At 37.4% G+C, this 15,489-nt stretch overlaps 1 protein-coding gene across 2 annotated transcripts; it reads right to left on the minus strand.

Moving 5' to 3' along the window:
• Positions 1-1,026: 1,026 nt before the first annotated feature.
• LOC124216165 (trypsin-like) lies at positions 1,027-14,335 on the minus strand. 2 transcript variants are annotated; one of them, XM_046620357.2, is made up of 6 exons: positions 12,335-14,333; positions 4,543-4,637; positions 4,275-4,434; positions 4,045-4,158; positions 2,953-3,102; positions 1,027-2,539 (listed from the first exon to the last, which is right to left on the minus strand). In XM_046620357.2, the coding sequence occupies exons 1-6, from the start codon at positions 12,665-12,667 to the stop codon at positions 2,270-2,272; spliced, it is 1,122 nt and encodes a 373-aa protein (XP_046476313.1). In that variant the 5' UTR covers positions 12,668-14,333; the 3' UTR covers positions 1,027-2,269. The 2 variants fall into 2 exon arrangements, with proteins under 2 accessions (XP_046476313.1, XP_046476314.1); XM_046620358.2 differs by lacking the exon at positions 1,027-2,539 and adding an exon at positions 2,546-2,697 and having other exon boundaries at positions 12,335-14,335.
• Positions 14,336-15,489: the final 1,154 nt, after the last annotated feature.

Here is a 15,489-nt window from a genome sequence, read left to right on the forward strand (position 1 = left end):
CAACTTAGAAACAACTCCGTATATTACAGACGTTATTCAGAAAGTATTTTCTTTTTTTACTTTTCGGTTTTAAAGTTGAACGTGCCGAGAAAAGTGTCCGTGTTTTCGAATTAGCACAATGGTTTAAAAAAAGAATCAAACCCAAGCGGATCAAGCTTAGTTGCCATTCGAGTTGGCTCGGAACGCACCATACACTGAGGACGAAATTGATTTACTGTTATACATCGTATTCATAGCATTTAATACATGTACTTCAATAATTGACTTTCTGTACTTATGATCAATAAAATATTATTATGAAAAACAGTACTAACGTAGATTCAATTTGATTCTCCAATTATCGATTCAGACAGCGTTTCCAGCAACCAGCGAACCTCGACGTAAATATTTTTCACACTTTCTCATCCATTTTTCATTGTTCTGTCCTCTTCCATTTTTTCATTCCTATCCCAAGACCAAAGCACGACATTCATACACATCACACGTAAGTACTGGCAATTATCCTGTTGACGTGCCTCCGGCGGATCCGTCATGCACACACCAATACATCCACTGATAATTTTGCTTAGTGCACAGGCGTCGATATCGTTTATTTACAGTTTGTACACGCGATTCGTAAAGGTGTAAAATATGCGTACGACCTTCGTTGATTCATCATCGCGTTACGATGGGTTTGACATTCTGACCGCGACCTGAGACTTGCTAAAATAGGTACTAGGAATAATTTTTGGGTAGTGAGGCAAGAAGAAAAAAAAAATTAGCTCATAACATCACCTACATCAGATAATATTAATTATAGTTTATGAAATCAAGACGTGATGGTTCGATATTTTTGTCCACCTACACATTTTTTTTTTTTTTTTGTTTTTTTTTTTCAAATAAGATTTTATATACTCGCAATAAAAATACATCCGCCACAGGGATGATTTACTGCCAACGAAACTGGTTTCCAAATAAATACAATGATTCTCTTAGCGAGTGAAAAAAGGAAAAGAAGCAAGATGAAGAAACTAAGTTAACCTTAAAGTTGCATCAAGTATAAATAACATACTATAATATATTTGTTTGTTTTCATACAATGATACCTAAAATGTATAATAATTTATAATTAACGAATGAATAATTATTTTGCGTATGTGTTTTTGTGTAAGATATTTACAATAAACGTGTTCACAATTAACGTCTGTACAATGTTTGAACTTTGATCTGTATAAAAATAAAACATTTTACATATCATACATGACAAATTATGAATATATAATAATGATAATGTTAACAATAATAATAACAGTACCATACATATGTATGTATATGAATGTGTATAAACAAATTACAGCAAAGTAAGTTATGCTTCTTTTCGTTTTCTTGTTTTTCGATTAAACGAGCATGATTATTACACTAAGTATATTGAATGGGCAATGCTATTATTATATCCGGAATGGTAAGATCGGATTGTGCTTTAACGGGTAAAAAAAACGACGATTGTTTTGTTAACCGTATGATCATTCGTTATCGTATTATATAAGAGACTAGAGCAAGTGTGGTGGGATCCAACGTATATTGGAGAGCGCGATCTGCTGGCAGGGCATACAAAATTCTCGATGTTCGTATTTAAAAATAAAGCTCAATGCTTGTTGCGTTTTACGCACCGACTCGACGCCAAATGACGAAATAAAGGCTTACTAGCTTGCACGAGGTTCTTTGCCTCTTCGTTTCGGCATAAATAGCACGAAACCCTGATCTAACCTAACTCATCACGATTACACTCGCATTCCGAGTCTGATCCCAATTATTGGCGTAATCAAAGACATGGTCGTAGTTGAAAGATACCAATGGAAAGAGGGCTGTTTCGTACATGGAGAAATTTTCAAGATTTTCACTCCTGCCCTCTCTATTTTAATTCGACTTTTTCGGCTTAGGTGTACGTAAGTAAATTTGGTCAAGTGCACGTTGCGAGCCTGGGAAATCCGCAGACTATATAGTAATAGTATACGGTCAATTTCATGCACCTCAAAATGAGCTCGAACGATTTACTGCCCAAAACCGTTGGCAGCTATTTATAGACAACCGAATGTTCTTTACGCTGTTGGTAACGCAGACTGATTGTACTTGCTGATTCTTGACCGATGATGCGCTAGATCGTTTTACATAAAGTAAATTGTACATTCGTCAAGGAGGTACGTGAAGTTCGGCGGGTCCCGTTCAACAAGCAGATCAACTTGGCTCTCGCCGTGACTGTTTCGCTAAACGCGCGTTTTCCTACCCGTTCCTAGGATGGCGGTTCACTTTCGACTCTCTCCCGATCCGTGTAGGTAAAAAGGAATACAAGACACCCGAGGAAGACGCCCCAAGCTGCTGGACTCCAGCCCTTGGCCGAGGTTGGAGAGGAGGCACTGGTCGCTATGGTTTCGACGATCCAGTCGCTGAAGACGTAGACGTTTGTGTAGATTCCCGGGAAATTAGCGAGTCCGCACTCTTTTCCCCATGACACGACCCCCGTCAGCATATCGTCGCATATCATTCCGCCACCCGAGTCACCCTAGAATATTTTGCATCTCTTGAATTTCGCTTACAACTGACCGAGGGGCTAATTTCTCGGTCAAGCTGCGAACCTCTGTTGATTACGATCGCTCAGGGATCGAATGGCATTGCTTCAACTCCTCTTTGAACATCAGAAGATCAATTTGAACGGTTCTTCTATGATAAGATTTTCACAAAACAATAAACTGATGATGTAACGATAACTTGATACGGTTAAGAATGCTGTGCAGAGAATATTTCAATCCTCTATAAGAATTTGACAGAGTAGTTGGACGAAATCTGAATCGTCATCAGGGAAGATTAGAAAAGAGGAAACTTCACCAGAATAAATGATAAGTGAATAAAGTCTCGTTACGAATTCCAAGTGATTACATCGATTGGCACTAGATTTATAATGATTCTTCGAATTACCTGACAGCTATCAAAACCACCCTCGATGTATCCTGCGCAGATCATCACTTGAGGAATGTCGGAAAAATTGGCCATCAGTTCTCGGCACAGTGTTCTATCGACGACGGGTATGTCTATGTATAGTAGCTCGTTACTCAGTGCGGTATTTTTCTGAAACAGAACGTAAAAATTGTTGCAATTCACTGTTAGTCAGTTTATTTTCTGGTACATTCGTCATTCGTTGCACACAGTGGGTGACATCGGCTATTATTCGTTGTTAAAGATATATGACTATATCGAAACGCCCAGAGTGACCAACTCGTTCCAGTTACAAGAGCTAGACCAATTTGGCGTTTATCATACATTTTAAGTACGCGGAGCAACAAGTCACGCGACCGTACCGAGTAGTTACCCAGCAACAAACAATTCGAAACGGCTTCTTGTCACGAAAGCATCTACTTGCCTAAATTGACTACCGAATATATGTTACAACAAGTTCTAGATGGAGCTGGGTGTGAGAGGAATGATTTATCTCCGAAACTTTTTAGCTAATGATCACTGATCGATATAACCACCTCATAATCATTTAATGACGGGTTGACAACGAACGATAATAAGTCAGTTAAAATGGTCAGAGAACTTTGCGGATATGAAAACTTTTCAGCAAAACTGTTCATTTTCAACGAGGTTCCAAATTGCGAAGTTGAACTGGAATGATGTCGATCGCTGGGGCATTCAAGTATTCGAAAAAAAAAAATCCTCGCCGTACGAACGAAGAAAGTATTGATGAAATTTTACCGGTAAAATTACTTCGAACAATCAGTTGTTACATTCACACGACATATAGTATAGTATCTTATATCCCAATGAGTGAAGATACTAGTAATATGAATTAGATCAGCTTCTAAAATATAGGAGTATCTCATGTAGACCGAGAGATTTTTCGTGATGAGTTTGTAAAACTTGATTCACTGGTCTTATGATCGTTGTGATATAATGAAGTTACGATCATTATTAAAAATGATACAAGGTGAGTGACCGTTTCACAACTCACAGATGACAGTGGTCACCTTGGAGATAAAAAAAAATCCAACCAGACCTCAAATTACTCACGTATTTAGTTACGCCCCAACCAGAAACTTGGCAGGGTGTTCCATCAGCGACGGTTTCATTCCTGAGCGCCTTTGCAGCAACAGCTTCATCGTCCAGGGTCAGTTTAGACCGGAGCTGCAAATAAACGAGGCCTGGGTCAGTTATCAATATGAGCCCACCACTTACAGTATGAAAAGCAGAATGTTTCACGGCTGGTCTCCTCTTGAATCAGCGCTAGGACCGGACAGTACCTTTAGCAGTGCGATGTCGTTCCTGAGCGTGTTGACGTCGAAATCTTGGTGCACTACAACTCTCCTGACTGCCCTCGTCTGGGATCTGGAAGACGGCTCGTTGAGCAACAGGTCACCGGCGTATACCTTGATGGTGGAGGCCGCTATGAGTTTCCCGTTGCTGAAATATAAGGGGTAATGGACGGTACAGTGACTTCGAGGATCAGTAATTAAGAGACGATGAACTTCCTCTTGGTAAACGGCGTGATTAACCGAACAAATTACCGACCTGTACATGCAGTGGGCGGCAGTGACGATCCATTCTTCATCGATGATGCTACCACCGCAAAAGTGGACTCCAGTCTTCGAACGCCTGAGAGAGACCTAGAAATATGCACACGTATATATGTGGTTCCAAGTTATTAATACAGCACGGATTTAGATAATCTAGTTCAGGATCGTTTTATACCAGTCCACGCGCTCGCCGTAGACACATTGCAGTCTAGACTGTCTTGAAGACTGACTAGCTCGGAAAAAAATATATTCACTACGTCTTCGATGTCGTTTTTCTCCTTACGCCATTCTACTTGAAAAACAGGCACAGCATACGATTTCAGGTTCACCGGACTTTTTTAAGTTTTTATCATTCAGGAACCGAATTTAATATAATCCAGAAAATTCTCTGATTATCTCATATATCTTTTTGCTAAATTTGCTATTGAAACGGAACTGGTGTTTTTCGGATAGTATTCAAAATAAGAAACGATTAGTAGGTACTTCGGAAGGAATCTAAAAATTGCAATTGGCAGAGGTAAATACTGAAACAACATTGCAGTTGCCGCTTTACAGGTGTTGTACAATTCAGGCGCCAACTATTTGCCTCAAGAAGTAACAGGAATTTTTGAAATCTCTCGCAATTCTGAGTTTTTTTTTTAAATTTCAATAATTTTGGAACTTCTCGACACTCGACGGCTAGCTTCGGAAAATTGCAATGACGAATTTGTTAGTCAATTTTCTGAAATCTACTGAAAACTCGTGGGATTATTCTAATCTTAATGGAAGCTTCGATAAAATTCAGTCTCTCAGAGAAATCACTTGAGAAAATTTGAGTACGTTGAGCGAGAAAGATTTCTGATCATTTTTTTGACACACGCATGTATATTCTACGCTTCTTTGAAACATTTGTTTTTAAACCATTGGAAAATCATCGAGGGAAGTTTGACATTTATTCGGGAATATTTTCGAGGTGTAGAGCGCATGATTGGGGATAGTAATTTTGTAAAAATTTGCCAGTTAGTTTTGAGCTGAGTGTAAAAACGATTAAATATACGACAAGCGCAGCTGTATATTGTAAAATTATAAATACCTCGGACATTCTGACGTTTGAAATATAAAAAGAAATACAAGTATTTGATGGAAATGTAAGTATATTTTAAGTTCAGGTTGAGATCGAAACGATTTCGAATATCGTTCAGCCTTGGTCGCGGTTTACATTGCATACAACAATATCTATAGGTGAGAGAAAAACATTGACTCGAATATCTCATGGCACAATTTCCCCCGTGATATCGAACTGCAGATTCCGTACTTACGCAATTCTGTTCGTTAGACTTTCGCTTATCAGATTATTATATATCATTGCTTATCGTAGAACGATAAGAGAGCTCACAAAGCACGTCGATAAATTATTTAACCCTGCACATACTGTTTATGTGGCTTGTAGGATGGAAAATTTATTTTTCCCGTCACCGATTTGGCATCCTTTCTTCTTTGTTTTTCCCCCCCCGCTCAATCCACTCCATTGGTACTAACAATGAGGCGTGCTCATTAAATTGCATGTATGCATATATACATGTATAATCGTTGTGTTTGGCCAGTCGAGCAAATCTTGACGCCATCGGCCTCGCAGTGATGTCATTAATACCACAAATATACATACAGCAGCGCAAATACTAACGCGAAAAAAACGGTTTTAAGCCTTGTATGTGACCCGAGTGTAGGTACGCGTAACATTCTGCGTCAGACTAAATATTTTTTTCATAATATACGTTCGTGTCTATATCATGGTTGAATCATACGAGAAATTCTTGGTCATTCAAATGATAAGTATAAACTGTAACGTAATATTTCGTGCCACACATGCATATAATGACACGCATGGGCATAAATCGTGGAATTACGTAACCGAGTTTTTGGCGTTAGTGAAAACGTATCTAAATAATTCCGGGTAAATGTGGAACAGTGTCAGATTTAGAAAAAAGATACATGTGGTGCAAAACGGATGACCCATAAAAAATCTGATTGATCGAAATAGACAAGAATGAAATGATAGATCAAGGCTGATAGTTGTTATTGATTCCCCGAGAGAAGCCTATCAGTATGGAAACTCATTTGCGAAGGAAATACCCGATGATTCACTTACATATCATTACGCAAACTATTTGCAATTGGTACACACGTAGCATGTATCTATGGTACACATAAAACGTCATCGTCAGATGACTCTGCGTAAAGAAATTTCTATCTGTGCTTACTGTGTTAGTCCTAAGCTATATTCATTCCTCAGCATAACCGTTTATCGAAAAATATAGTTCTAGGTACAAAATGGAAATTAGTTTTGCTGCTGTAACCGACAAAATCTGCACTGAGAGAAATTTCATTTGTCATAGTAACTAGAAAAATTCGGTAAAACAGGTATCGTTGAAAAAACTGTTTGAATATTGTTGGAATTACGAAAAACGAGGTACACGTAATCATTTTGCAATATTGTCGATCCTTTTTTGGTAATTGGAACGCAAAATCAGTTTCTTCGGTTTACTCTACTTTTTTAGTTAAACGAGGCTTTAATATCAATTTATTGTTGCACGAGCATTAAATTTTCGCACCAGTTGTAAGAAAATCTAGTAACAGTGATCGTAATGAGAACGAATAGATACGGATACTAGACTTTCCGATAACAGCAACGAAACTAATTTTCATTTTGTATCTAGAACTATATTTGTTGATTGTGGTAAAAAATGAAAATAGTTAAGGACCGAGCGGTAACCGAAACTAAAAATTTCTTCCGATAGGTATACTATTTTGTTTGATTACGGTAAGTGGTATTATATTTTCTTGTAAGTTGTAACCATTGCAATAATTTGCTATCGGCGGAGTAATGAATTAATTTTGTTGCCTTATTCGGTTGAAAAATGTAGTCAACTGAACAAACACATTTAATCCTAGAATAAGCGGGACATTTAGTCTTGATAACTATAACCGAAGTAAATAGTTACTTGTACCAGATTTTCGTGTTGCTTTAACAGTACACAAATCGTTATTGTAAAGATACCCATTTGACTAGAATTTTCCATCAACTATTTCTACATCTATGAATTCAATTTTCCTCATTGTAATGGCTGGATTGAATAATTCATTCGACAGATTACTGTGTACGAACGATTGACCTGCGGCAGCTTACAGGAATAATCTCAACCTTCTGACAACCATAACATGATTCGAAAGACTGCTAATAAGAGATACTTTGAAAAATCAAGATTTCGAACAATTTCTTTCGTTATTTTATTCCCGCATGGTTCAAATACAAGTTTTGAGCCCCCCTCCCCGGAGATTTCTGAAATGTCGAACAAAAGCGCGATATCACTCGCGTTGTGAAATCACAATCACAAAACAAATAAGTATTCGAAATATTTAAGGCGGTTGCGATGTCCGTGGTAGAAGTGTGGAAATTAAATGAAAGCAAAATGTTATCGAGGAGGAGGCACCAGTTTGATAAATTTGAACGTCAAGTTACACTGATTGTGTTGCTGCAGAAGTGAACTGGAATCTGTCAAAAATGCAGCAGGCGTACAACCAAATAATAAAAATGAAAAAATGTGAAACGCCCCTCCTACAAAAAAAAATTCATAACGCCTTTAAACTAATCATTCTTTGGCGGGGAAAAGCATCGAAAATTGCAAAGTCGAATAAACAGAGTTCAATTATGGTGAAAATTACGGAAAACGTTATCGTTTTATATTACGATTTCAATTTGACTCACGTGAATTCACATTTATATCGCTTTAGTTGCCTGTCCGGACAGTATTGCAATTCTTTATTTAAAGTCAATTTTTAGGAATGGGTTACAAATGATTTGTCAAAAATCGTAGAATGCGTGTAACTAGAAACGAAAAACTGTCATAAACACGTGTCATCTTTACAATTAGCGTTAAGCCATAAGAAATACAAAACCAACGACCTTTGCGTTACTGCAAATAGCAATCACAAAAGTAATTTATAATAAGATTAAAGTCGTTGCAAAATGATTTCCCTTCAATTTTTTACAAGCAGTATTTCTATTATTCATTGTTCGCGTATGTTTAAAGCAATGAAGCTATCTTTTTTAACGCAACGCGTTCGAATTATTTCCAATGTCGTAGGTTAATGTGAGTACTTATTTCAAATGAAATCTACTCAGTTTAGATTATTAATATGGCACGCAGCGACTCATTATCGGCATTAGATATGAAGCCGTTTCGGCTGAAAGCGTTAATTTTTACCAAGGTCAAAAGGTGAAGATTATTTTTATAACCTCCGTATTAAAACCTTTCGACGAAATATTTTCCTCAACCATTCGGTACGAAAGCGATCAATTTGTCTAAAGTTCAACTGATCATCACTGTTTTCTTTTTTTTGGCGGCCTAGATTTTTTCACAAAGCTTATACCATATTTATAATAATTTATGGAACTCGGCTGGGGTAAAGTTTCGTAAAAAAAAAATAAATACAAAAACTCCAAGGCGCCAGAGATAAAATATGCTTTTACGTTCGAAAGATGCCGGCATGTATCAATTGTGTTTTTTTATCTTCTTAGAGCTACTGTTTTTGAAGCGGCAAAACAAGGTATCGTATGCAACTAATTCACCTTGCAAGCTTCGTATCTAAGAATAACCGAATCGAATGATCGTGCTTGCCCAACGTGCCCCTGAGATGCAACAGCATAATCGTACCAAACCTCTGTCATACACACCGCTACATATTACATAAATGTTTACGACATAACATTTATTACCAAATGAAACAACCGCTCCGTTAACCTAACCCGACCAGAAAACGTCAGGTTATAAAATTTTCGACGATTTCAACCGAACTTTGTAGTTCAAACATCCGCAGATGGTAAAAACGGATCGATCTTTTTAATTTCCTTAACATGAATTCGACGCGAAAAAAACCAAAGGCCATTAAAAATATTTTAAATAATCGAAATGAATCACCGTGCTTGTTTTCGCAACGCACTGAAGCCGATGAACAATTTTAAGCTTAGATTAAACGATAATTTTTTTCCGGGTTTGATATGAAAATTGAACTTCGTAAGTAACTGTAACCGCTAGATATGGTATGTTTAATTAATTTTTATCGTATATTTGGTCACTTGTATCAGACTTTCTTCTCACTGTATCGCAATCACAATTCGGGTTTGGTCCAATGCTAAAGTAATGCGAAGGATTTATTCAACTGGACGGACACACAGTTAAGTTTGGCGGGTAACTCAAGGCTGTAGTTACCGAAAAATTATGATACAGTGTGTTTATATTTATAATCACACGTATACTGGATTATTATTTTTATCACATTTTTTTTCAATTTCAACGACCGATTTACGCACGTATTTGTCACGGTATTAAGAATGTAACGGTTCAGCGAAAGAAGTAATCGTACAATAAAAAGGTAAGGTAGGTCACGGTTTGTAAAGTGAAACTGAGTATGATTGAATCGAGTTTTATATTGAAAGAATATTCCGATCGTATTAATGAAATATCGGAATTTAGAAAAGAAAAGTACACATTGGTATTATACGGCAAAGTCGAATAATTTGCCAAATTTTGATTCATATTTTTTCCGTTTTTTAACGAACTTTTTGTACGAGTCATTTAAAGCGAAGTTTTGCAGTATTTTTAACACGGTTAAGCTTCTTGATTATAACTTACATCGTTTTTTGTTTAGTCAGTTGTAGATCTGAGATAAGAATTCTTGTCAGATAGTCCATGTAAAGAAAATTCATTCGTTAACAAAATCAGATCCAATTCATGAAAAATCTCCAGCTACGTTATTTGCGATAATGATGGTGAACGCGAATGAAAAAAATATCACTACTGTGTAATAGAACATAAGAAAGGATATAAAAAATTTGAGAAAAGGTCTTACAGTTCGAACGTCCAAAATGATTGAACTCTGGTGTTTTTGATCAGATTCTAAAGTTTTCGGGATTATTTTGTTTGCCTCACATATATCGAAAGATTTCCAGAGATCGGATGAAAAACATGTCACGAATGGTTATTCTCAAAGCAGCTAAAAATAAAATTGCGTAAGTACTTATACGGCGCCGCAGATGTTTGTTAACAATTACATTTGCGCGTTAAAACTGCACTGCGTAAACTATAATGCACGATTTCTTAAAAGATTTTCAAACACCTTTGGAATCTGGTCAACGAGCAAAGTGAGCCAATCAACGTTAAAATCGTATAAAAAACAGAGTTTAATAACTACGAATGTCCTAATTATAAAATCATTTATCAAATCGTTGATATCTCAGCTTGTGTTTTACGAATTTGCTAAGATTCATTTTTATTAAATAACAGGAACCTTGATTTATTCGCGTTCACTGTCATTGGTGTAAATAAAATTACTGGAGACTTCTCAGACGGTTTTTTTTTCTCGCTTTTCCTAACTTTGAGAAGTTGATGAGCCAAGAATCAGTACTTTGTCAATATTTTTTATCAAATTTCTATATTCGCGAGCAGCGATGATTCCGCTCACAGTGCAGGAAAAAGAAGCACTGCAATTATAACCGAAAGCTTACAATTAGACCGAATTTTCATCTAAAAGTGCTTTGAAGTTGTTAAAAATTTAGTACACCCGTTCGATTTCGCGCTTCAATTACTCGGCTTAATCATAAGATTATTCTCTACATTGCGGTTCAGACGATTTTATTTTCTCATATTGTTATCGGTGAATATTTAATTTTTTAAGATTGTGCATGTAGGTATTGATTTTGATTATCAAAAGCAATTGTGTTAAATCGTTTACTAAATAATAAATATTCATTCCAGTAAATCTACAAAAATTACCTCTCCCAACAAAATCAGCCATCGTTGAATTGAATACCAGATTTTTTACACCTACTCCAAATCGATTAAGACTAAAAAATCGGTATTTGAACTTTAAGAAAAATAATTTTCGTATATTTTTTATCCTTTATTTACACGAAAATCATCCTCGCTTAGAAATGCTTCAATTTGTTAAGGGAATTGCATGATTTCGTTGCAGTTTAAGACAAAATTCTCAACAAAAAAAAAAAAAACTATCAAAGTTGATGTTAAAGTTTTATGACTTTTAGGAAGTGTAAATGTGTGTAAAAGTGTGATCAAAAACCCAATATGCTGCAGTCCAAGAAGCTCCAGTCCCATAAGAATATAACGTGCCCAGTATTTTTGAACATTTATAATCTACACAAGTTCCAGATAATATTTCAAAATTTTTCTACTGACTTTGTGACACTCGTGCTATGATTTGCTTCGACAATACTACAACCATTTTTTATTAATTAATTTCTGTTTATCTGTCATTTAGTCAAATTGATCAATCGAAAAATGTCGACTTCTGTTTCGGTAACATCTTTTGGCGTGCTTGGATTGAGGTTTTCTTTTATAAATCGACTGAATCAGGTACAAGAGCAAATGTATCGCACGGATGATGAATTTCCTTAATCACTCAATGTGCGACCATCTCGTAATGACACCAAGACTTCGGGTGACTGACCTCAATCAGTGAGTTTACCTGATTTTGCATGCCTTCAAGTAACCGCATAACTTCGTTACTTCAATTAACTTCAACTGACCTTACAGAATGTCTTTTACAGTGTACACCTAGCTCTACCACTTCTAGTGACTTCGCACGCGTTCAAGTAACTAAATGACCTCAAATGACTTTGCAAATTTTTTTTTTTCCACAGTATACACCTAACCCGAAGAGTGTTTCCTCCCATACTCGCAATGAAATTATTTCTCGCTTTCCCACGCCGAATTGATCCTCCACTATCTTACCTGATGTGGAAACTGTCCAACGGTGGCCTGAACCCTGCCGATTACACGAGGGGGTGGAATTCGCCCCTGAAGAGTCTCGTTAGCGTCCGAATCACGATCGGCGAGCGGAAGTTCCGATTCGTGGAGAACGGATCCGGTGAAGTTCCGCCGAGTTTCGCCGAGGGTTGATCGCGCCCTCCACCTTGCCATGGGTTGAAGTCGAGCCGGGTGGCTGTTGGTGTCGATGGGTAGATGGGAGGGCGAATAGAGGTGGAACACGACCACGTGTATCGCGTAAATCGCTACGAGGCACAAGTAGCTGTGTTCGTTGGTGTTGTTCAAGTTGCTGTTCATGACCCCGTCCTGAGTGCGACGAGGTGCCCAGACCCGTCTCTTTCCTTCTACTGGTGCTATTTCTCCGTCAAGTGTCTAGGTTAGAATAACCCAAGAAAATATCGTCACCGAGTTCGCAGTTCTTCCGGTCTTTTCAACGTCCTATCGGAAAATCTTGCGCTTCTCTTTCGACACATGTGTCACGCGATCGCACTGAAATCGCTTCTTCGTCTGCCGTGACGGTGTAATTTCGCCTGTAATTTCTCGAAGGTATATATCATTAACGGTGACACCAATGAATTATCTCTCGGTTCCTCTTCCCGGTCTTCCGTTGCTCCCTTTTCTCTCGCGTTACCCGATATCGAACTCCTCCTCGGATTCTTCGTTCACACTTAATTTCCACTTCCCTTTCTTCCCCTTCTTTCCGACCTTCGTTTCGTTTGCTATTCGAGGGTTGGGTCCGTTTGTCACGCAAGATCCTCAAAATACCGAAACCGTCATGCAACGCGTCTAATTGGCACACGATATTTCATCCGCACACGTTTCACCCGCCGCTTTTGTTTACGTATATTCTATTTATTTTCCTGTCTCTGCTTACTGATAATTCTTGTTATCTTTTCTTCTTCCTTGGCGGTTCCTTTTCACAACGCTGTGCAAAAGCATTTGCACTTGCAACCACCGTATTCGTACAAGCTCGAGGCCGCACTTGTTGCACGGGAAATAATTCAAAGCCGAAGAATTTCACCTTGAAATTTGTTTTTCCTTTGTACTCACGTCACGTCACATTTGCACACGCGTGTAATTACCAAGCTGCGGTACTAAACCAACTTCCTTCAAAACCATTCGCATTCGAATTCGGTAACCGTCAATCGAGCCGTATATCTGCTTGTTTGCACCTTTGCTCAGGGGTTGGTTCGAGCTTTCTATATATATATCAAATCTGCGTGTCCTGTAAAAAGGGTGTGAGCTTGTTGTCCGGCGAGTCAAGGCTGCGGAAAATATCACCTTTTTCACTCCCCCGCAGTAGTTCTATACGAATTGATACAGCTGCAGTGGAATTTAAACAAAATGAACCGGAAGAAATCGTTCCAGTTGCTTACACGTCGAAAAAACTCGCAAGCTGCTTAATTTTTCTCACAGCGGAAATATCAGGATCACACACCGTGAATTATTATTTTTGTAAAAGCTTGCGAAGTCGCTAAAATTAAAGTTTATCAAGTGTGTGCGTAGAAAAAAAAAAAAGAACCGAAACTCCACAATTTCCTTTTCCTCAAGTTTCGGTCAATTAAACATTGTTGTTGTTGTTGTTGTTGTTGTTGTTGTCGTTGTTGTTATTATAATTATTATTGAAAAGAAAAAAAATTTTACTCGTGATTCGTAGTTATGTTCGTTATTTTTTTTTTTTTTTTACCCCAGTTCACTGGTTTTCCAAGCTTTCCTACGATCTGCAACTTTTATAATTATTTTACACCTCACTGCCCGTAAGGCCCGGTGTTTGGGTGACGGAGGATTAAAAAAAAAAAAAAACGAACAAATAAATGAATAACCACTGTCGGAATGAAACACACGACGAAGTTTCTTGCGCGGTTGTTTTATTTTTTCAAACCTGCGCAGACGGAGGTGATCGAAAGAGATCGTCGTCGTCTCGTCGCGTGCTGCACAGGTTCCCCCGGCTGTGGCCGGCGAATCACTAGCGCTTTTGTACATAATGTGTACGCGATATACCGACCTCACCTAAGCCTCGCACACACGTCAAAACCTACCGGCCGAGCTCCTGACCGAAGATAAGTTGGTATATGTGTCAGTGTTCCGCGCGTAGTACACGCCACATTCGTACATGTGTGTGTGTGCATATATATATTTATATATATGTATATATATTTATATATATGTATATATATCGCCTGTACCTATGCATATATGTATACAAACATATGTATATTCGGTGGGAGTTGTTTCGTGTGTATATTTTCACTTTCGGCGGTTGTAACTTATTTCCTCTTGCATTATCGCGTTACGCATAGATGTAGGTACGTGCACGCTCCGGAATAACGAAACGATTCGTACTGTTTGTATGGGAAATTCCATTCTTAGGATGGAAACATTTTTTTTTTTTTTATCACCAGTATGTAGATTACTTCGGTTGGCGGTTGAATAAATATTTTGGGGTAAGGTGTGACGTAGTGGAAAAGTTGGAAAATGAAAGGGTTACAATTTCCAAGGTTTCAAAATTAGGAAGATCTGTTTTATCTAAGAAAAAAAAAAAAAATAAGTCCAATGTAAAAAATGATCGTAATTAAGAAAAGTCCAAATGAGAAAACGTACGGAGTATTGAAAATCTAAATATTTAGAAACGTTAGAATTTGCTTGTTTACAATTATTCATTCCGTGGATTCTTAATTTTGACTTTTCCATAACTCCAATATCTACATCTCGAAATTCTGTACGGAACAGATTTTCACGTTTTTGTAAATTCGGTTCTGTAACCCTTTAATCTTCTTTCAGTGTTTTTTTTTTCATTTTTAACCCGACCATTTTTGAATTGTGTATAACGAGGTTTATTTTTTCATCGCTATGTTATTCTTCTGAAGTCGAAAATGTAACAGAATATTCAATTCCTCCGCATCAAGTTTTCAAGCAAAGTTCGACGATTGATTGAAAATACCGACCAGATAAATCTAATCCCTTCACTCACACTGCAGCACGTAATATTTTGAAAACTTGTTTCGCGTATGAGAACTGCAGATGCAATATATCTCAAGTACATAATTGAAGCATCTATGAAATATGTTATATTCGTACTTCTGACGCATCATTTCATCGAATTTCTGATACAATTCATT

This window comes from Neodiprion pinetum, chromosome 4 (genome assembly GCF_021155775.2).
Source record: "Neodiprion pinetum isolate iyNeoPine1 chromosome 4, iyNeoPine1.2, whole genome shotgun sequence".
NCBI lineage: Eukaryota > Metazoa > Arthropoda > Insecta > Hymenoptera > Diprionidae > Neodiprion > Neodiprion pinetum.